The following is a 22,101-nucleotide window of genomic DNA, read 5'->3' as shown; positions in this document are numbered from 1 at the left end:
TTTCAGACCTGCTTCTGGAGCACAGAAATAATTGCTGGAGAGCACCAAATGCCTTGGATTTCCCAAAGATTGGCACGCCTGGTTTTGGAGGTCCATGTTTTCAGAGATAAGAAATAGGATGCTGGACACTGGGTGACGAACAGCTGTGGAAAGGATCTTCTTCATATGAGAAGAGCATGAGCCAGCAATGGGCCCTCGTGGCCAAGAAGGCCAACGGCATCCTGGGGTGGACTAGAAGGGGGTGGTCAGTGGGTCGAGAGAGGTTCTCCCCCCACCTCTGCTCTGCCCTGGTGAGACCCCATCTGGAACAGTGTGTCCAGGTCTGGGCCCCTCAGTTCCAGAAGGACGGGGAACTGCTGGGGAGAGTCCAGCGCAGAGCCCCAAAGGGGATGAAGGGGGTGGAACATCTCCCTCAGGATGAAAGGCTGAGGGAGCTGGGGCTCTTGAGCCTGGAGAAGAGGAGACTGAGGGGTGACCTCCTCAGTGGCTATAAATACGTGAAGGGCGAGTGTCAGGAGGATGGAGCCGGGTTCTTCTCGGTGACGGCCACTGACAGGACCAGGGGCAACGGGTGCAAGCTGGAGCACGGGAGGTTCCACATGAACATCAGGAAAAGCTTTTTCCCCGTGAGGGTGACCTTGTACATCCCATGCAAATAAATAGGGATGTCTCGCAATCCAAAAATCTGAATATTCAGTTTTAGGGCTTCTGTGTGGCACTACTCCATGGGAACAGTTAGCCACAAATACTGAGAGTCTCCAAAACCCAGGGTTTTCTGATGGGAATAGCAGACCTTCAGAGGAGTGCTCTGTCTGGACAGGAATAGCTCAGGGTGGTTTTTTTTTTCCTGAAAAATACTGAATCTGCAGTGCTGAGAGTTCGGTTTCCTTTGCAGCATAAACTGGTCTAGGACCACGCTGCCGCTGGGGGATTTCGATGCTGCCTCCCACCGTGCCTCCCTGCCACCTCCTTGTGTTTTCACCGGTTGTTTTCTGTAGCAGGTTATTTTCAACCACGTTGCTGAGCTAATCCTGGCTAATTTTAATCTGCTTGGTTTTGGCAAGATCAACCGCACGGTGTCGGCTCTTGCCCCAACGGAGTTGGAAGGGGGGCAGGGTGAGACTTTTGGTGGCAGCGGGGTTTGAAGAGGTTGCAAAATGTCACCCTGAGACACCAGTTTCTTCCATGGAAGAGCCAGAGATTTTCTGCTGGAGAAGACATGAAATGAGGGAGTGAGAAGTCACAGCCGTTCTGTGCAGACAGCAATGTGAAATCGGTTCCTTGGAGAGAAAACACTGAGAGAGAAACTCCTGCCAAGGGGATGTGGATGCACCAAATCAGTCAAAAATGCTAAAAATTCCGGGTGAGTACTGCTGTGGAGGAGCAGGACTAGATATCTCCTCGTGCCTGGGTCAGAGGAGGGTCCCGTCCCCAAGGAGAGTAACTTCCCTGCAGGCGCGGGGTGATGGGAAGATGTCTTTTACAGGGGCAACCACTCCGGCGTGCTCTGCTCCGAGGGGAAAGCGGCAAAATCAAGAGGGAGGTTGATGAACTGCAGCCGGGAGCGTTGGTTTGCAGATCGTGCCTCTCGGTGGGCGTCAGGCAGCAGCGCCGAGAGGCAGAGCAAGGCTCCCGTCTCCAACGGCTGCTTTTCTGTGCGCGAAAGTTCTTCGCACGTCAAAGAAAGACCTTTTTTTTTTCCCCAGAAAAAGTCTGCCTGGGGAGAATTCAAATGAAATTTGTGAAGTGTAAAGCTGAGAGAACGGCAGGAATATGGGGCGCACACCACGGGCTTTGCCGTTGGCCGTTTGGGGCTGGTAGACAAAGGTGACCTTCCGTCAAAAACTAGTTCCTCCACGGATTCGGTTTGGGTGTTGGGGTTTTTTTTTCATCTCCTGCCCTCCTAGGAAAGAGGAAACTGCCAACCCCCAGAATTCTCTCTTAGAAAGAGGATTAGGTGCCCTATTAAATGGAGATTAATGAAATGAAGACGTCCTGGGAGCCAGGCTGCTGAATTCCTACCTCGGCTGGCCCAGGAGAGCTTCTCAGCCCACTTAACCCTTACCTGCCTCTGCTTCCCAGCCTGTGAACGGGAGGTGGATCTGGGGGTGCCTTGGAGACTCAAGAGCTGGGTCTGCGTGGGAGATGCGTGCTGTGCTCTGGCAGGACACCATGTGCTTTCCAGACATTCGTGGAGGAGCAGCTGCTACCCACAGCACTCGCCTTCAGTGGGAAATCCTGCGGTTTAGAGAGAAAAAGGTTGCGATGGTTCATCGCATTTCCAAGGAACTCTTCACCCATGGACGTCAGCGTGGCGGCTCCGTGAAGCTTTGTCGTGACAAAGCTCAGGAACATCGTCTTTGTGCCCTCAATGGGGCTTCTGCTGCAAGGAGCATGGGGAGAGTCTTAATTTTTCCTGGGTGGCTGCAGATGCTGGTGGGAGAGCTGCAGACACGTGGGGCAGAGAGGGTCTCTGTGGAGCTCCACCGCCCGCCGACGAGCAGAGCTGCTTCTGCCCAGGTTTGACATCTGCATTTTAGGACACGTGCGTGCCTGTAGGTGAATAAGGGCTGGCTTGGCAGTCAGAAGTGTTGGGTGTTGGCGTAGGGGGCGTGCAAAGAGGAGGAGAAAGAGGAGGAGGGGGAGGAGGACGCAGTCAGAAGACTTTGATGCTGGTGTAGGGAATATGCAGAGATGATGGTGATGATGCAGTCAAAAGCCTTTGACGGTGCAGGGAATATGCAAAGAGGGTGATGATGAGGATGACGATGATGATGATGCAGTCAGAAGTCTTTGGCGTTGGTGTAGCGAACATCCAAAGAGGAGGAGGAGGGTAATAATAATTTGGGGCAACGCGCTCTCAGCCAGCCCAGCTAATGCAGGTCCTCAGCACTTCATCTGCCGCTCGGTGAAATCTGCTCCCTGTTTTATTCTGGAGTCTCAGTCTCGTGGGGGTTGTCACACTTCCCGCCTTGCTTGGGCACTGCTTGGGCCACCCGAGGCCACCTGGGTGGCATGAGGGCTCGGAGAAATGCATGTGTTTGGGTTTTTTCTTTTCTTCTTTCCCAGCCACCTCATTACGGTGCCCCAGTGGGTCCCTCTTTGAAGCATTCGGAGCTCAGCACCCTCCTGGGGCATGGCTGTGTGTGGGGATGTAGCAGGGGATGACCCGAAGTGGTTGGGATTGGGGCCACATTCATGACAAGGAAAGCGTGTAGGACACGAACGCCGAGACTCCTAATAAACTCCACTGCCTGTCACTAGCAGTGAGATTTCCTGCAATTATCAGAGGTTCTGTACTTACAGAGGTAAAAAATAAGCCTTGGCTTAAAGTCTTTGATTATCCTGGCGACACCACAGCACGTCACAAAAATACCTGAATAACATCAACCAGTGCAAAGGTGTTTCTGGAGCTACGTGTTAGACTTCCAGAGGTGTTAGAGCTTCTGCGTCCAAAGCCATTACGAGGTGTGTTGCCATATGCTGGAAAACACGTATGTGTGTTCTCCCAGCAGAGAACAGACAAGCTCTGAGACACCTCTTTCCACTGCAGTTTTTAGATTTCTGTGACTGAGTTGTTTTCACATCTGTCCTTTCCGAGGCGCTTTTTCAAAGGGCACCTTTGCGTGTTCATCTTTCATGTTTTTATTAAAGCAGTAAGTCTCCGGCTTTCTCCACCGCCCTGCAGTGTGTCATTAGGAGGAAATGAGTGGCTCGGGGGACTCGTGATCTGATAAAGAGGAGTTTTGTACTTCTGAGATTGAGGTTCCAAGCGAGACGAAATGGGCAGAGACCCAAAACTGTCGTCTAGAAGAGGTTCAGTATTTTTAATACGCAGTGGTTTATGATGCAGTTACATTATAATTGGCACTACTGGCTCTGCACCCTCCTTCTCCATCCTTCTCCATCCTCCTCCTCCTCCATCCTTCTCCTCCTCCATCCTCCTCCTCCTCCATCCTCCTCCATCCCTCCTCCTCCATCCTCCTCCATCCCTCCTCCTCCATCCTCCTCCATCCCTCCTCCATCCCTCCTCCATCCCTTCTCCATCTCTCCTTCTCCATCCTCCTCCATCCTCCTCCATCCTTCTCCTCCTCCATCCTCCTCCATCCTCCTCCATCCTTCTCCTCCTCCATCCTCCTCCATCCTCCTCCATCCCTCCTCCTCCTCCTCCATCCTCCTCCATCCTCCTCCATCCTCCTCCATCCTTCTCCTCCTCCATCCTTCTCCATCCTCCTCCATCCCTCCTCCTCCATCCTCCTCCATCCCTCCTCCATCCTCCTCCATCCTCCTCCATTAGCAGTCATACTAGGAAAGCCAATGACTCTGTATGGTTCAAAGGCTTTTCCATCTGTGCTTCGGGGAGACAGGGGGAGAGGAGCTTCCACAGCATTTTTCCATGTTTCCTGTGGTCTCATGGTAAACATCAAGGTCCAACGTGTTTGTCTGGCCCGTTGCCTTTCCAGCACAGTATGGGTGAAGCAGCGCTCCTGCTCGGCGTGGTCAAGCAGAGTAGCCTCACCTAAGCTGTCACAGTGTGGTGTTTGAGATGCCAAAACACGGGCTCGATGAGGAATGATTTGAGTGTGTGATTGATCCCTTGTACCTTTTTGGGGTCAGCAGGCCTTACTGGATCTTCAGAGCGGTGACTTTGTGGTTGTTTTTCTTACAGATCTTGGATGACGGGGGTGATCTCACTCACTGGATTTACAAGAAATATCCCAACATGTTTAAGAAGATCAAGGGGATAGTAGAGGAGAGCGTGACTGGTGTCCACAGGTAACGGGACAGGCTGGACTGGGAACATGGGGAAGTTTGGACAAAAAAAAAGCATCTTCTGCCTCAGGAGACTGGTAGCAAAAGATCCCCAAGCTGTAAGATGCCACAGACTCGGCTGAATGTGGAACCTCCTAATACGTGGTCTGTGGTTTTCCTTCAGCTTGGGCTTGGCTGGTCCGTAAGAGCTGTTTTGAATCTCGTGTGTAGCGAAAGCAACTTGGAACCACTGCTCTGAATTTCGGACGAGGAGTGGAAGCACCTACTGCCCATTGCCGGGGTGGAAAAAGTGCCCAAAGTTCCTGGGAAGTAGGGGCAATGGTTCTCTCACCTCGTTTTGCAGGTGAAAAACCGTGTTGCACCAGAAGGGAAGGGCACTGGAGAAAGTCAAAAGCGTAGTCCTAAACTGAATCTGTGGGAAGAAATGAGATTTGGGAAGAGGAAATGAGTCTCCGGTTGGGGTGGGAGTCCCGAAAGGGAGAACCACAGAGTTGCGGCCGTATGACTGAGTGACATCCGTCGGCCTGCAGCAGAAGCAGAATTGTGATGGGAGAATTGGCTCCTGGGGTCAGGAGAGGGATCAGCGGGGTTTTTCCAGTGGCGTTAATCATCTTGCAGGTGACAGAAAATAAGGGACTGAGGAGAAGAGCATCAGCCTCTGCTTTTTTTTCTTTGTTTTTGCGGGGAGAAAGGCTTGGCTGCAGCTCTTGGAGCTGGCTGAGAGTCTGGCCAGAGGTGCAGGCAGCCCTCGGCAGCAGGGAAACGAAATACTTGAAACAAGGGAGCGACCGATTCAGGTTTGCAGCCAGTGGGGTCAAGAAAAGGACAGGGTCGTATTTTTAGCGTCGGGAATCGTTCCCAATATGGGCAAAAGAGACGCGCAGGAACGAAGCAGCGTTAAAAATTGTTCCCCGCGGTCTCGTGCCAGGAGTTTTCTGAGGTTGGTGGTATTGATGCGAGCGTGCGGGGAACGCGTGCCTCTTGCCTCTAGGGGACAGACAACGTCGTGACTGAGGCTCCCCAGGTGACAAAGAGAGACTGGGGAGAAGCCTGGAGGTGGTCTGTAGAGCCTGACCGAGGGAGCGTGTTCCCCTTCCCAAGGTCTAGAGCAGGGAGATGCTTTTCCGATGCTTTTCGTAGCCGTAGCGGAGCGTTTAGGTTCATTTTTAGCGTTTTTACTGCCGCCAGGAGTCGAGTCTGCTCTCAGAAGCAGGAGGTCAGGTTGATGTCTTCTCCACCTTGGTTGCTTCTCGCACTGCATCTCGCACTGCATCTCGCACTGCATCTCGGTGATTTCGCTCCTACTGCTGTTCAAACGGGCGCCTTGCTGCAGGAGTTGATCACAGCAGCTTCACGTTGCTGTGGAAGTCACCCTTCTGTGGCCATCCCGGCTTGTCTTGAGCTGTAAGAGCTTGAGGAATGACGGGAGCTCTCCTCTTACGTTACCTGAAGCAGGATTTGGGGGTTTTGTTCTTTTTGAGGACATCAGAGGATGGTTGCGTGATCAACCGCTGAGGCAGGTGGAGTCTAGAGCATGTTCTGATCTGCTGTGTGGCACTTTTGTGAAATGCCTCTTGCCAGCCTGGTGGGTCTTCAGGAGGGGAGGGAAATGGGTATGAACATCCGTGCATGGAAGAGTGCTATTTCTCCTCTTGAAATGAGGAGCTCCTATGAAGAGGTCGTCTTTGACCCCCCAGATGTCTGCTGCTCACTCCAGCAAATCAAGACCTCGAGAACATGCAACAGTAGAGTGTAGGGAAATATTTTTCCGTTGTTGATTTGTTTCTTCCCATATTCATAACAGGCTGTACCAGTTGTCCAAAGCGGGGAAGCTCTGCGTCCCAGCCATGAATGTCAACGACTCGGTCACAAAGCAGAAGTTTGACAACCTGTACTGCTGCAGAGAGTCCATCCTGGACGGGTACGTACACGGCCACCCAAACGGGGCTGCACCCCTTGCTCGGGTCGTGTTGGGACCCCACAGGGAACTGAGTCTATGGGTCTGTCCTACCTGCCGCTGTAGGTCATCTTAGGTCAATTGGTGTGTCAGAGGAGAACAAAGACCCTTTATTGGCTCTGATCCATCCCCTTTGTGTCAAAGATGGGAATCTGCGAGGTGTTCTGAGACAGCAGCTGGGTCTCTGTGGGGCCGAAGGCCCTAAGACCTCTATGTGCAATAGTGTGTAAAGCTCTGCGAATATATGCACAGCAGAAACCAAACCTTGAATCCTAGAATGGAATCACAGGATGGTTTGGGTTGGGAGGGACCTCAAAGACCATCCAGTTCCAACCCCCCGCCATGGGCAGGGACACCTCCCACCAGACCAGGTTGCTCCCAGCCCCATCCAGCCTGGCCTTGAGCACTGCCAGGGAGGGGGTAGCCTGTGCCAGCACCTCACCGCCCTCACAGGGAAGAGGTTCTTCCTAAAATCTCATCTCAATCTCCCCTCTTTCAGTTTGAAACCGTTACCCCTCATCCCATCACTCCCCTCCCTGATCCAGAGTCCCTCCCCACCTCTCCTGTACCCCCCTTTCAGCACTGAAGGCCACTTTAAGGTCTCCCCGGAGCCTTCTCCTCTCCAGGCTGAACACCCCAACTCTCCCAGCCTGTCCTCACAGGGAGCTGCTCCAGCCCCTGAGCATCTTCGTGGCCTCCTCTGGACCCGCTCGAGCAGCTCCGTGTCTTTGCTGTGCTGGGGGCCCCGGAGCTGGATGCAGCCCTGCAGGGGGGGTCTCACCAGAGCAGAGAAGAGGGGGCAGAATCCCCTCCCTCGCCCTGCTGCCCACGCTGCTCTGGATGCAGCCCAGGAGGCCGTTGGCTTTCTGGGCCACCAGCGCACGTTGCTGGCTCACATTCAGTCTTTCACCCACCAGCACCCCCAAGTCCTTCTCCCCAGGGCTGCTCTCGATCCACTCATGGCCCAGCTCGTGTCTGTGCTTGGGATTCCCCCGATCCAGGGGCAGGACCTTGCACTTGGCCGTGTTGAACTCCACGAGGTTCGCACGGGGTCTCCACTCAGACGTCGAGCTGTTGACCGTGACTCTTTGGGTGCGACCGTCCAGCCAATTCCAGTCTTGTGTTTGCAGGAGAACGATCTTGCAGCCAAGACGTTAGCATCTCTAGAAGACTGGATTCAGTATTTTTAAACCCAGCTACATGTATGAACGGGGCCCACACTTAAATTCTGCCCATGCTCCTCTTTTCATGGAAAACGAATCTTTTACCAGTGTGCCTGGAAGAAACATGAGACGCTTTATTAGCCACAGTGATATCAGGCACTTCCCAGTGCCCTTCAAAGGGATCTCACCGAGTCTTTGTGCTCCCAGGGTGATGCTGCCCTTCCGTCTGTGTAGGTGACTCATGTGCATTGTCTCTGCTCGGCGAGGCGGCTGGAGCTGTGTTCCAGCCCTGCAGCTCCTCACACCCCTGCGTGAGGAGTTCAGGGGTCCTTCCATATGGCTACAATACTCCTGCCCATCCCTCTTACCTTTGTGGCATCAGGATAAAACCCACCTCAGAATCACACAGAATGGTAGGAGTTGGAAGGGACCTCTGGAGATCATCTGGTCCAACCCCCCATCTCTGTCCGTGGCGTGTGTGTGAGTCAACTGGCTCCTTCATCACAACCGTTTTGCCTTTCTAGTTCCCGTTTTGTTATCCTCTCCTGTGAACATACAGTAAACCAAAAGACACAAAACAGAAGAGGCTGTGGTTGACCGAGACCTTATCCCCACAACAGTCGTGCGTCCAAAGCGTAGACCTGAGTCTGGGGATTAAACCCCGTCCTTCAGCTGAGCATAAATAATGAGGCGCAGAAGGTGGGAACGATGGGGCTGCTGACTGCTTGATCCACCTGTCCTGCAGGATGCCCTAGAGCAGAAGAGCGTTTCCATCCCTCTGTGCTCCCTCCCGCCCCAAAATCCCAGCAGGCAGACCGTGGGACTGGCACCAGCTCTGCAGCACGCCGAGGGTGCCGTAGATCGGACGGGAATCCGTCGCTGACGGATACGTGGGCACCGGGAACGCGATGTATCTTCTGAGGCTGTTGGTCTTGAGATGCGGTGTCAAATCCTTGGAGCTGTGATCTAGAGAGGGTGGAAATCTCAGTGATCTTTTTTTTTTTTTTATTCCTATCCTTCTCATTTTTTTCTCTTTATTTTGATGGAATGAGGTGTCCCTGTCCCCACCATCCCCACTGCCAAATTTTGTCAAAGCCACGTGAGATTAGGACAAGTTTCATTCTTACAGTTCAGATGGGTGGACTGTGGCGTATTGCATCTGGTCATGGTCCCAGTAGACAAGCAAGCACAGAAGCTAGGACAAATTTGACCTTCCGGCCTGGCGTTGATGCTGGTGAGATGACTACCAGAGAAAAGATTGCCTGTTCTGTGCCAGGTAGCTGTGGTGTGGGGGAGGAACCCTCCGTGAAGAAGACAGCCTGCTTCCAGAGAAAAGACTTTTTTTTTTTTCATGGTGATAACCTGGTACGGCTTAAAGTTGAAACAAGTCTCGAGCTCTGCAGTTCTCGGTTCCTGGCCGACGTCTAAGTGTCTCCTGCTGTGCAGTCAGAGTCCGTCTGGCAGCGCTCGTGGTGTTCAGCTGCGGCCGCCTTCGGTCTGGTGCCACCAGAGGTTCTCAGCGACACCACGTGGGCTTCCCTGTCGGCGGTGCACTTTGCTCTAACAGCTTTCTCCCAGATCCCTGGGGGATACGTAGCCGAGTGCCTCGTTCACCACTTCGGCTTCGGAGCGGTCTTCCTGGAAGTGGTCATCTTCACCAGGAGAAGTGAAGAAGACTCGTGTTTGTAAGACCTGTGAGTCCAAATACAAACGTGGAGTTGGCAAAGCACCGAGTGCGCTTCTCTGGATGATCTGCTCCACGCGCAGTTTCTTCCCCACGTTTCCGTCGCATGTTGTTCCAGAAGTCTAAATTTTGGGCTCCTTGTCAAGCCTGGCAGTGGCGGTATCTGGCTCTTGCCTGCCAAGATGTTTTATTGCATGAGCCAGAACCTGCCACGGCAAACAGCCAGTGGTTTCTTGCTCTTCCTGCCCATCCAAACTGGAAAAGTTCCGTCAAAATCATCAGCTGGTCTCCAAAATACGTACAGTCCGTGAAGCTGAGATGTGGAGCAGCGTACCCCGAGATGCAATGCGCCGCTGGCTGGGCTTTGCTAGAGGCAATAATGGGAGAAATGAGGGTGGTGGAACACTGGCCCAGGCTGCCCAGAGGGGTGGTCGATGCCCCATCCCTGGGAACATTCAAGGTCGGGTTGGACGGGGCTGTGAGCAACCTCATCCAGCTGAAGGTGTCCCTGCTGGCTGCAGGGGGTTGGACTAGATGGCCTCTGAAGGTCCCTTCCAACCCAAACCATGCTGTGAAAACATCTTGATGAAGTAATTCTTCTAATTAAGCAGCCCTTCCTTCTTTGTCGTGGCCGTGTCTCTGCTCCGTGGTCGCTGGACAAGGCACACAAGGCAGCCCCTGTCGTGGGGGCCGGCTGCCCGGTGAAGCGTTGCCCCCCGATTTTGGGTTGAGGATACAGCTTTTAGTTCCATGTTCCTTGTGTAGCAGATGCCACCAGTGGCTAGGAAGTGTTAAAAGCTTTCAAATCTTCTTTATCTTGTTGTCTTCAGTCGTGATGGATGGGGGACGTCGTGGATAGGTAAGTTGGGATTCGGGTTCAGTCTGGCCCAGGCATCTAAAACTGGGTCAAGGGAAGTCTGAGCAGAGGTGCAATTAAATCTGCTGTGGTTTTGATCTAAATTCTGTCGGAAATGTAAGGGAATTTCACCTTCCCTGCACTGCTAACCTATTTACTCGTGTGCTAAAAATAGCCTGTAATGTAGGACACTCTTGGGGAGAAACCAGAAGGAAACCGAGTGGAAGGGAGAGCTTTATTTGTGGAAAGCACCGGGATTCTGGCAATAAATTACCACTTTCCTGCTTCTGCTGTAGTTATTTCTGTGGGGCATTTTGACTTTAAAAAAAAAAAAAAATAAATCAAGGAAAATAATATTTTTGGAAAAGATTTTAAGTGTTTCTGGAGTACCAAAATGAAGGGATCCAAGGAAAAAAAAAACCAACACAACAAAAAAGGGATCCAGACCCCAAATCCTTCCTCTTGGTTGTGTTCCACTGGTAGCACTCGCCCTTACCAACGGAAAAAGTCAGGTTTTCGGTGCCTTTTGGGTCCTCTCTGCACCCAGAATTGCATCCTCAGGGGTCCGGGCTGCCACCCCGGTGGTCAGGGGGAGCAAACCGCCAAGGACCCCTGGCCTCCGCGGCGGCGGCGGGACGGATCTCACTGCTGGTCGTTAAATTGTTGGGTTTTCTCTTTTTCCTTAGCCTTAAACGGACCACGGACATGATGTTTGGAGGGAAGCAAGTGGTGGTTTGTGGCTACGGGGAGGTAAGGGGTTCGTGTTTTACCTGCGGGTGCTGCCGCCTTTGCCGGGCTTTATCCGACGGGGCTTTGCGTCTGCAGGTACCTTCAGACCTGACGGGTTTGCCAAAACTGGAGATTTCCTTCATTTCCAGTTAATCTTTAGTATTAAGCCGAGACCAAACCTGAATCTTAAAAGACCTGAGTATTAAGCATTCTGAATATCTTTAACGTCTGAATATTGGCGTATCCAGATATGAATATGTGTTAATATGGTCTTTAAATGATCTGTTCTATTTAATCTAATATTAAAATACTCGGAGGGTGGGTTCTGCAGATGCACTGCGCAGCCGCAGCGTGGCACGCTGAAGCGTGGTCAAGAAGGAGGAGTTAATCTTGACTTTACCCCTGTGCTCGCACCCCTGAACGGAGGAATCCTCTCCCGAGGCGAGACTGGGATATTCACCTTTTGGCAGTTCGTGTCGGGACCAGTTAACACCAGTTATGGTGGGCTGGGCTGTGCTTGCTGTACTGGGACTCTTGGGTTTGTTGTTTTGTTTGGTTTTTTTCCCCGAGAGCTAAAATGGGACGATGTTCTCACGTGTAATTGCATTTTTGGGGAACGCTCGGGTCGTTGAACCGTTCCCCTGCGTTCCCCTGCGAGCGGCACCGTACGTGCTGTGTGAAGGTTAAAGCTCGTTAACCCTGGGAGATTAAACCATTAAGCTTCCTAAATAGAGTAAAGGTTACAAGAGACTCTCAAACTTTCCCTGAGATAAGTGTAATCTCTCGTTATCGTGGTCCTTTCTGGCTACCAGGATGTTTTGGGGGAAAAAGAACTCCCTGGGACCAAAATCAACGGCACTTTTATATTTTTTAGTGCCTCTCTTAGCTAAGCTGGGCCTGACTCAGGCCCCTAGATTACTCCAAATCCAGGAATTGAGTGTATGCAGCCAGAGTGGCCGAGAGGGCTGCAAAGGGCTCTTGGGGCTGCAGGAGAGACGCCCGGAGTCGGACGACCCCGAAACGCTTCCCACGGCCGTGCTGGCGCTCGGTGTCTCCCGAACCCCTTGGCATCTCACTCTTCCTCTGCTCTCCTCTCCCTCCCCAGGTTGGAAAGGGCTGCTGTGCTGCCTTGAAGGCCATGGGCTCCATCGTGTACGTGACAGAGATCGACCCGATCTGTGCCCTCCAGGCCTGGTAAGCCGTCGCGCCGAGCCCGGCTTCTTCTTCGGGCTTTGTTTTTGCCCCCCAGGGAAAACCACAACCAGAGCCTGCTCAGCAGAGCTCCCTCCCGAGAGGGGCGACCGTGAGGGGGTTTGTGGCTTCTCTGCGCCCTCGGAGGGCCCCGCAGCTCTCTCCCACGGCCAGGAAAGGGTTCCTGCACTAAAGCGTCACCCAGCGCATCTGCCTCCCGCGCTTGCCTCCTCGTAGCCGCAGCGGCCGCGAGTTTAACGATACGGCTTGAAGGAGTTTAGTGAAAGGTTGTTGGGAGTGAACTGCGACCTTTGGAGAGCAAACTCGGGCTTTACCGTGCCGGGCACGCACCTCACCCCAGGGACGTTTTGGGTTCTGCGATCCCCCGCCCCTCACAAGCCTCCCCTCGCCCGCGCCGGTCCCCTGACGCAGGGCTGAAGGCACGCGGCTCTCCCCTCGCCCGGGCCCGTGGCCATCAGCCCCGACCTCGTTTCCTCCAGGTAAAGGTTGTTTTGGTGCAGAGAGGCTGCTCCTGCATCCCGAGATGGGACGTGACCATGAAAGCAGAGTCCCCAAAACACCCGGAGCCGTGTTAAACCCCCAGCCTCTTCCTAACAGCGAGCTTTCCGAGGGGTGAGGAGACTAACGAGCCCTGCTTAATTAGCAGAGCTGATCGACTTCTGGTTTGCTCTGCACCCTTCTACGGGTGGCACGTCCAGCACCCGCATCCTGAATTGGGAATTCGGGCGTTGGCAGCAGCCCCTTCCCTGGCTCTGCGGGGGGCAGCGCCGCGCGGCCCCTCTCATGAGGAGTTTGCGGCAGGGATTAAAAAAAAACAAACCCAACCAGTAAATGGGACAAACAGCAGCAAAAAAATATATTTTTTTTTAATAGTAACTACGATTTTGCGGCTTGTGAGAGTCACCAAAATAAGTTCTCAGGAGGACTGGCAACAAATCCTAAAAAAAAATAAATAAATAATAGAAATCCTGCCCTTGCTCCTCCCGACGGGCTGCATCCACCTGGCTCCACCCCCGACTTGCCGAGAGCTCAGCGCTTGCAAAGATCGTGTAGGAGCCTCAGTGTGGATCCCAAGGTTCCGTGGTCGACATCCGTGGGTTTGGGGTGATCTGGGTTGTTTTTCAGGCGACCTAAATCCAGACCAGAAAAGACTCTGCAGCAGGAGGGCGTAGCTACATCTTCTGGCTGCGCTTTGCAGGAGCAGCAGCTTTAAAAAAGCCATCCCCGTCGAAAACTCAGACCTGCAGCTGTAGGGGGCCTTGGCGGAAAACATGAACACCCCCCCACCAAAAATCTCTTTCCACTTCTCCCCACAACAGTCCCAAATCCTCCAGGCTGGCTCCAGAAACCCTCCCGATGACTTGGGGCACGTGGCCCTTCCTGTGCTGCGTCGCTGTGTCCCAGCCCGGCACTGGAAAGTTAAAACGAGTCTCTGAGAATCACTTGATGGTTTTTTTCTATTTTTGGCACGTTTTTGCTGCTTCTCAGCCTCCTTTTTTCCCCTCCTCTCCTTTTAGCATGGATGGATTCCGCCTTGTGAAACTCAATGAAGTCATCAGACAAGTTGACATCGTCATCACCTGCACGGGTACGTGGTTCCCTGAGGCGGGAGGACGGGCCGTCAGGGATGCTCACCCCATCGTCCTTTTCCCAAAGGAAAAGGCGAAAAAAAGGTGGGGAAAAGGGAAACGTGGCTGTTGATTACGGGCGTTGCTGTCCCGTTGCAGGCAACAAGAACGTGGTGACCAGGGAACACCTGGATCGGATGAAGAACAGCTGCATCGTCTGCAACATGGGGCACTCCAACACCGAGATCGACGTGGTGAGCGCGGGGGGCACCACGGGGTGGGGCGACGGCGCTTTCGGGGACCCTTCGGCGGCCGCGGCCGACCCGCGTCGCTGTCGCTCCTGCGATCCCGAGGGAGGCTGGGCGAACTGCTCCAGCTTCCAGCGTAGCGTCTGGTGTCCACCAGCCCCATCCCTTCCCCTGGGGAGTCAGGGGGTCACCTGCTCCAGCCCAGTCCTTCTGCTTTCGGGTTATTGGACCAGTAAGACCCAGCCAAGAGTTCGGCTTGGTGCAACCCACCGCGCTTTACCGAAAGGCACTGAAATCTCCTCGTCTGTGCTTAGAGATGAGTGAGAAAACAGGAGAGTCTTGTCTGAAGGTCGGTGGAGAATTGCTCGGCCAACCCCCTGGGTTGAAAGCCGTTTTCTGTGCTGGAAAGAAGTGAGCGCAGCCCTTCACAGTTCAGTTGGTGACCACGAGTCCTCTTCCAGCCAGAAGAGCTTGAACAATAGTTGTTGCTGGAGCTTTGATGTATTGTCACCCTCAAAAGAGTTCCAGGTTATGATTCATAAAGGTTTCGTTGGTCTGGGACCGCGGCCGGGCCCAAAGGAAACGATAATTGTCAGCGAGTTGCTTCCTCTTTTCGTTCCCATTATGCAGCTGCTGGGGGGTTGATCTTTTGCCGGTGCTGTAACTGTGTTGACACCGTGTTTCAGGCAAGCCTGCGTACGCCCGAGCTGACCTGGGAGAGGGTGAGGTCCCAGGTGGACCACGTCATCTGGCCAGATGGGAAGAGAATAGTCCTTCTGGCGGAGGTGAGTGGCAGGCAGAGGAGCAGGGATGGCAACCTGCGCCTCTGCTCGCGGGGGAAGGAATCAAGGGTTGGGACGAGCCGTGGGGCCAAAGCGCGTCCAGAAGTCACCTCCTTGGGCCTCGGCAGCTCCGTAGTCCCTCTGGTTGCAAGGCTTGGTGTGACCCATGAGTTGCTGGAAACGCAGAAAAGCCCCTGTGTTTTTCTTGATCCCACTCCAGGGTATCTCCCCCAGGGTGTTTTGTCAGGTACCTGCTGTAGGTGACCTTGCTTTAGCAGCGGGGTTGGACTAGATGATCTCTTCCCTTCCGACCCCAACCGTTCTGTGATTTTCAGAGCTGGTTTTACGGCGTTAGAAGGGCAACCAACGTCTTGGGATTCCGATGCGTGAGATAAATGGTGTTTTGTCCCAAAGGGCCGCGTTTCACCCGTGGTTCTTGTACCCTCTGTAGGGCTGTAGGCTGGTTTTGGTGCCGTGTTGAGATAACAACCAGTTTTCGCTTCCCAGGGCCGCCTGCTGAACCTGAGCTGCTCCACCGTCCCCACCTTCGTCTTGTCCATCACTGCCACCACGCAGGCGAGTAGGGTTTGGGCTGAGCCGAAAGCAGCACCTCGCTCCGTAGCGGGCAGCCGTTGCTTACCTAAGTGTCTTCTCCATCCAGGCTTTGGCTTTGATAGAGCTCTACAACGCTCCTGAAGGCCGCTACAAGCAAGACGTGTACTTGCTGCCTAAGAAAATGGGTAAAGATGCGCTCGTTGCCTTCTCTTTTTGGGTTTTGAGACTGAACGGACGGGAGGTTTTGCGAGGCTGGGCTGAGGACGGCGGGGCACCGCAGCCTCCTGGGCTCTCTTGGTTGCCTCCCTGCCAAGCTCAGGGTCTTCCAGCAAGTTCTTCCCACTGTGTCTGGGCTCTTGGCTCGACTGGACGTGTTGTTCCTCCGTCCCCCCTGGGGAAAACGGGCTGACGCCCTCGGCCGACCGTGCTGACGCAGAGGATTTTCACGTAGGGCTTCTGCCGGCGGAGCTGCCCTCGGTGGCCGCGAAGCCACGTGGTCCCCAACCAGCAGCTCTGCCAGCAGAAACCCCCCGCTCCTGAGGCCGCAAGCTATGCTGACCGCTGCCAAACTGGGCTTTTTTTGTGTTCATTGTGGTTTTTGAGACCAGGTGCAGCTCGTCCCGAGCTTGGGCTTTAGGTGTCACCTACCAGAAATGTCCGGTGGCTGCTGCATCAGCAGAGCATCCAAGCTTGCCCAAGGGTACGGTGTAACGCAGCAGCAGCCCCAGGAGTCCTGCTGGAAGGGTATTTCAGAGAAAGGTTCTCCCCTCCTCCCTCATAAAAAAAAAAAAGAAGATGAGAGCCTTGGTTTTCCCCGTTCAGGGTTCAGCAGCGAAGGCGTGAGGGGCGACGCCTTTCCCAGCTGGGGCTTTAGGGACGTGGTGCCCAGCAGGGCGGGGGGGGGGACACACTCGTTGCTTTCTCCTGACCCTACTAACGAGGCTTGAAATCGTTCCAGACGAGTACGTGGCGAGCCTTCACCTCCCAACCTTCGACGCCCACCTGACAGAGCTAACGGATGAGCAAGCGAAATACCTGGGGCTGAACAAGAACGGACCTTTCAAACCAAACTACTACAGGTGCTGCTCCCCAACCGCCCTCTTCCTCCCGACACCAGCGTGGGGGGCACGTGCAGGTGGGGCGGAGGGGACGGGGTTTAACCCCCTGAGAAGATCCCGGGGACGGGGCGGGGGTGTTTCTGATCGTTCCCATCGCCACGGAGGAAGCGATCCGGCCGGGAAGGGGACGCCGCGGTCGGAGCTTTTAAAGGCTGACGAAGGGCGAGGTGGCACCGAGCAGCGTTGGCCCCTCGCGCCGGGGGCTGCTCCGACGGGCTCAGCCCCCCAGCGCAGGCTGGGCTGATCCCCCCGAAATAATCATCGTTTTCAGTATCAGCCCCCGGATCGCTTCTTTTTCCACACTTAGGTTTGTCGCCGCCGCTGCGACGCGGTTTTTACCACAAAACCAAACCAGCTTTGCACAAACACACATCAGCTTGGCCGGGGGGCGAAGCCCAGATCCTTTTCTTGCAGGAAAAGGCGTTTTCTCGGCGCGTAGATCTTCAGCGCTCACGCGAGAGCAATGCCCGTGCCAAAAAAAAACGCTCCGGTTTCGGGATTTAGTGGGTTTTGCCAGATCCAGAGCTTTTTTTTTGTTTTTTTTATCCCCCTGCCCTGTGTTACCTGCAAAATCCTGGTGCTGCTGCACGGCCGTGCCCTCCCGTGGAGGAATTTCCTCCGGTTCCATTTTCTCTGCCCGGTCTCGGTGTCTGGCTGTAGTCCCGACCTTGCGGGGAGCCGGTTTGTCCCACGTGTGGAGAAGTCGGGATAAGTGGAGGGTCACGGCAAATTTCCCTGCGTCGAGGGAGAGCCCGGCCAGCTCTGCCGTGGGGCAGAGATGGACTCCATCAGCTTCGCCTCGGTGTCCTGCAGGGATTTAAGCCTCCGTGTACAAAAGGCAAAGAGTCTTCTCTAAAATTCCCTATTTTGACGTGTGGGTGCGTAGGACGAGAGGGGAGGGGAGATCTCCAGGCGCATTTGGAATTAGACTTCCTCCCCGTGCAGCTCCAGAGCTTGCTTCCTTAAAGCAGACACCTCTCTCTCCTCCCATGTAGCTTCGTTTGTGATATTATCTGCTTTTAGTTCCCAGCCTAACGGGAGCCTTCCTGATAAATTCAGCCAGTTTGAGCCAGGCTTTGGCATTTAAGGCGTTTACTCTTCCACCTCCACTGCACCTTCCCCCGGTTTCTGAGCCGGCGTTGCCGCAAACGGCCGGGACTCCGTCCCTGAATCAGCCGGGCGCCGCTGAATTCTCCCCTTCCCACACTCGAAGCGAGAGGGCAGGCGGCTAAATAGAGCGTGGTATTTGTGGGGGAGGAGATGAGGATCGAATCCCTTTCTCAAGCATTTCCTGGTGTCCACCCGTCCCAAAATACCCCGCGCTGATGCTGGGGGAGCTTTGCTCTTCGCCAGCAGCTCACCAAAGCCTCGTCTTCTCTTCTTCTCCCCAGATATTAAGTTCCTGCCGCTGTATCCCGGAGAATCGCGAGGAACAAGAACCCAAGTCTTTTCTCAACTACTGTACAGGATGAAACAGCGCAAGCTTCCTAAGTTAGAGCCGGGCTTGCTCACATAGTAGACAGTGTGTTTAGGTTATTTATTTATTAAATTAGAATACTGTACATGCGGCCTCTGCCACTGGTGTTCGTACTGCCGCGGGACTGGGAGACGGTGGGTTTCTTTCCGTTGGTTTCATTTTTCTCTTTGGGTTGTTCTTTTTCGGGGCTGGGAGGATGGGGGGCAGGCGAGGAGGGAGCCGGTGGAACCGAATCGCCGCGACGTACTTGGAGTCGTCCGTCGTCACCGCTCATCCGCACGACGGGAGCCGCAGGATCCGCCTCCGAGGTGGCGCGCGTCGCTTTCGGCTTCCTTCGCATCCCGGTGCTTCTTCCAGCGGAGCAGGACCCCGGCAGCCGGCGGGGGGGCGGCTGGGTTTGCGTTTCTCCCGCCGTTTGACAACGCAGCTAAAAACCTCGCGCGCTCCAGGCGCTGCCGCCGACCAGCCGGGTGCCGCCTTGGCAGCGAAGCGGTCAATCTCGCCGGCGCTCACTGGAGAAAACCTCTCGTGGCTCTGCCGAACTGCCCGAGGGACGGTTCCGCCAGCGAGTCGGTGAACTTCGCCTTAGCACTGCTGGAAGCTGTCACGAAGGGTCCGGTCGTCGGCGTCAGCCAGGGGTAGCCCCTCGCGCGCGGGAGGAGCCGGGAGGGCAGAGCGGTGCCCGCTCGGAGGCAGACTCTTGGTGGGGGAGGACCCGCCGCCGCTCCCTTCATCACAGCTCCTCAGTATTTTCCTGCTGCTTACGTTACGAGTGCCAACCTGCTGTGGTTCAACCAAAGTCGTGCTCCCGGTGGGGCTCCGGGGCAGCCCTGCGTGGCCGCGCTGGTGGAAGAGCCTTGCAACCTCGCCGAGAAATGCTGCTGGCGCGTCGGGGAGCTCTGCCAAAGCCCAGCAGAGCTCGACGGACCGTCCCGCCTGGGAGGACCCGTGTCCACGCGAGGTCTTTCTCCGGCTGCTGAATTTCAGTCCTCATTGGAAATCTCTGGAGTTTCGTTTTCTAGTAACATTTGTACGAGAAAATCTGGAAATCCCCTTTGGGTGTGCGAGCCGCGCGCCGGAGTAATCCCCACCGTGATGTTGGGCGCGGGGAAGAGTTCAGCATCACTAAAACCCTTCAAGCGCCTCAAGTCTTGATGCGTCGGAGCCAAGGGAGAACAAATTTGCCATAATTACTCTTTTTAGCCCAGGATGTCCCGCCTGAACGCTGCGGACAGCGTGGCACGCTTACCAAGGTGACTCTCCAAGTCTCCGTGTCTCATCAGAGTCACTTTTATGGTCCACGTGGAGAACATGGTCCTTCTGAAAGAAAGTGGCCCGACCCCGTGAGCACAAAAGCCTTTATCCTGTGGTTGCTGCTTTGGTACCCGAGTCCCTCCTCAGCTCCAGATCCTTGTTTTGTCCTCGCGGACTTCTTCGCCGTCGTGAAAAACCTCTTTTTGTGGCAGCTCGTTCACGCACAAGAAAGGAGAAGCTGTGGAATTAGGCTCTCGGCGGCCAAGTCCCTCTCACGGCTTTTGATGCCGAGGCCTGAATTCAGCTTGAGCGCAAGCCGCTCGTCTTCGGAGCGAACGCTCTCGTGCGCTTGGTTGTTCCAAGTTTCTCTTTGAAATCCCTCAAAGCCAGGCCTGGGGAAGATCTTGGGAAGACCTTAGGGCTTTGAGGTGGCTTTCAGGGGATGTTAGGGCTTTGAGGACGCTGAGGAGACTCTTAGGGCTTCGAGAAGACTTACCATAGACTGGTCGCTAACCACAAACTTGAAATGATCTCTACTCGCTCATCGGTTTTATCCAGATCCTGAGATTTTCGGGAAGAGTCCCGCCGAGCCATTTGGAACGCCACGTTCGGGCCTTTCCCCGCGCTGGGTTGCCTTGGGCTGCACCGGCCCACGACCCCCCGAGTTTCTGTGGTTCTCTGCGGAGGCGCAGCCTGAAATCCTGCTCTCGGTCGAGGTGAAAATGCGGTTGCGGGGTCACGTTGAGCAAAGCAGCTTTTGGAAAACGGGTGTCCCCGCCGCAGCCGCTTCTGCCCCGGGAAAATCCCTCCCCATCCGCGTGACCCTTCGGTACAGCTCACGCAGTCGCTTCCCTCCCCCGCGCCCGGCGCTTGTGCAGCAGACGGTGGTGCTGTCCTCATCCGTGAATTCCTTCGTGCCGAATTTTAAGCCCGTTTTATCTTATAGGAGAAAAAGGAAAAAAAAAATTAATAACAAAATCCCAACTGGCTTTTCCCACCTCGATTTTTAAAGCTCTTCTCCGTGTCGCTCTGCTTCTTCTGTAAGCTTTTTTGCTTGCTTGGCTTTTTCCTAATCAATCTGGAATCATATTCTGTGATCATCTCTAAATTAAACGTGTAATGGGTTATTTGTTTGGGTTGTTCGGTTTGTTTTTTGTTTTTTTGTTGTTTTTTTTTAATGTAACGCATTTTTAAAGAATTAGGAAAAAGGAGATTTAGGTAACACCAGCAAAATTGTATAAGGAAATTAATTCTGTTCTGAACTTTAGAAATAACAAGGCAAAACCTGTCATCAGCCTGCAGCGAGGAAACGAAAACTTTGCAGACTTAACATTTTCAAAAAGGATGTTTTAAATATTAATGTCTGAGTGATTGTATTAGATCAGCAATAAAGACTCTGTAATCTCAAAACACAAATAAAACATTGGAAAAACTCAGCTTCTCGGGAGCGTCTGTCGGGTCTGGCAGGAGCAGATGGGGAGGCTTTTGGGTGCAAGGAGGGCGTGAGGGATGGTGATGCCCTGGGGTGGGGATGGAGACGTTGTCCCCAAACCCGGCGCCGTGCCGTAGCCCCGAGTTCCCACCGCTGCCGTGTAAATCCCAGCTGGAAAAGCTGCTCCGGCGGCCGCGCGTCCTTGGGGCCGCCGGGGCTGTTTGGGCTCCGGGCGGCCGTTTCGGCTCTTGTCCTTGGGGGACGCGGCCGAACGGTGCCAGAAACACCCCGTTATCTGCTCCCGGTCCGTCACCTCCCCGCTGCGGAGCCGCCAACGCTGCCGGGGCGGCGGAGGGAAAAACTTGGGTTTCCCAGTGGCTGGGGAACGGTGCCAGACATGAGCAGCACCAAGACGGGGCGTCCGGCACCTCCCCGCGTGGTCGCCCCAAAAACCAACCGTGTCCCCCCCCCCATATTGGGTGGAGAAGGAGAGAGGGGAGGAGCGGGGAGGGGAAGCCCCGATCTCTCCCACCCCTCGTTTCCAGGCCCCCAGGAGCTGCTTTTAGCCAAAACTGGTACCGGGGGTTTTGGACAACCCAACTCGACGGGTGATGCTGGGTGGGGGTGTGGGGCGGGGGGGTTCCCCATCGGGGACGGGGACCCTTGGCCCCTGCCCGCAGTGGGGCAGCTGCAGCCCCCCCAGGTGCCAGCAGGACCCAGCACCCCGTTACCCCCATGGCCACCCCCGCCCCCCCCCCCCGTGCACCCCCATTAGCCCCATGGGCACCTCCTACAGCCCCCAGCTCCCCCCCTGCTCCCCCAACCCATCACCCCTCGGGACACCCCGTATCCTCCACAGCACCCCCATAGCCCCCCCCCCCGCCCTTCCCCACTGCATCTTTTGCTCCCAGCACCCCCCAGGGGCACCCCATCACATCTGGGTGATGCTCCCAGCACCCCCACCCCCCAAAACTGTCACCTTCAGGTACACCCCACGGGCCCCCCCCCAAACCTGTCACCTCCAGGTACACCCCATGTCCCCCCCAGCCCCCACCACCCCGAGGGTACCCCAAGCCCCTGATCCCCCCCCTCAACCCCCCCTGGCGCCCCCTGAGTTCCCCCCCCCCCGCAGCGCCCCATTATCCCAGGGAACCCACATCCATCCCCCCCCCCCCCCACCGGCCAGGGACGCCCCTCCCCACCCCCCAGGCCCTTCTGGCCCCGCCCCCCCGCCCAATGGCGAGGTGGGGGGTGTGTCCTCTGGCCCCGCCCGGGGAGAGCGGCGAACCAATG

At 55.1% G+C, this 22,101-nt stretch overlaps 1 protein-coding gene across 1 annotated transcript in view; it reads left to right on the top strand.

The window, feature by feature from the left end:
- Positions 1–18,207, top strand: part of AHCYL2 (adenosylhomocysteinase like 2) — a 108,453-nt gene extending 90,246 nt beyond the window's left edge. Inside the window, exons 7-17 of the mRNA XM_086475254.1 lie at positions 4,670–4,776; positions 6,578–6,694; positions 11,120–11,183; positions 12,268–12,356; positions 13,892–13,962; positions 14,102–14,196; positions 14,877–14,975; positions 15,480–15,548; positions 15,634–15,712; positions 16,486–16,606; positions 18,037–18,207. Of these exons, the coding sequence (XP_086331380.1) occupies positions 4,670–4,776; positions 6,578–6,694; positions 11,120–11,183; positions 12,268–12,356; positions 13,892–13,962; positions 14,102–14,196; positions 14,877–14,975; positions 15,480–15,548; positions 15,634–15,712; positions 16,486–16,606; positions 18,037–18,043 (918 nt within the window). The 3' untranslated portion in view covers positions 18,044–18,207. The remainder of the gene's footprint in view (positions 1–4,669; positions 4,777–6,577; positions 6,695–11,119; positions 11,184–12,267; positions 12,357–13,891; positions 13,963–14,101; positions 14,197–14,876; positions 14,976–15,479; positions 15,549–15,633; positions 15,713–16,485; positions 16,607–18,036) is intronic.
- Positions 18,208–22,101: the final 3,894 nt, after the last annotated feature.

Source organism: Leptosomus discolor, chromosome 1 (assembly GCF_034619465.1).
Source record: "Leptosomus discolor isolate bLepDis1 chromosome 1, bLepDis1.hap2, whole genome shotgun sequence".
NCBI lineage: Eukaryota > Metazoa > Chordata > Aves > Leptosomiformes > Leptosomidae > Leptosomus > Leptosomus discolor.
Note: the sequence above shows the minus strand (reverse complement) of the source record. Positions and strands in the feature narration are given on the sequence as shown.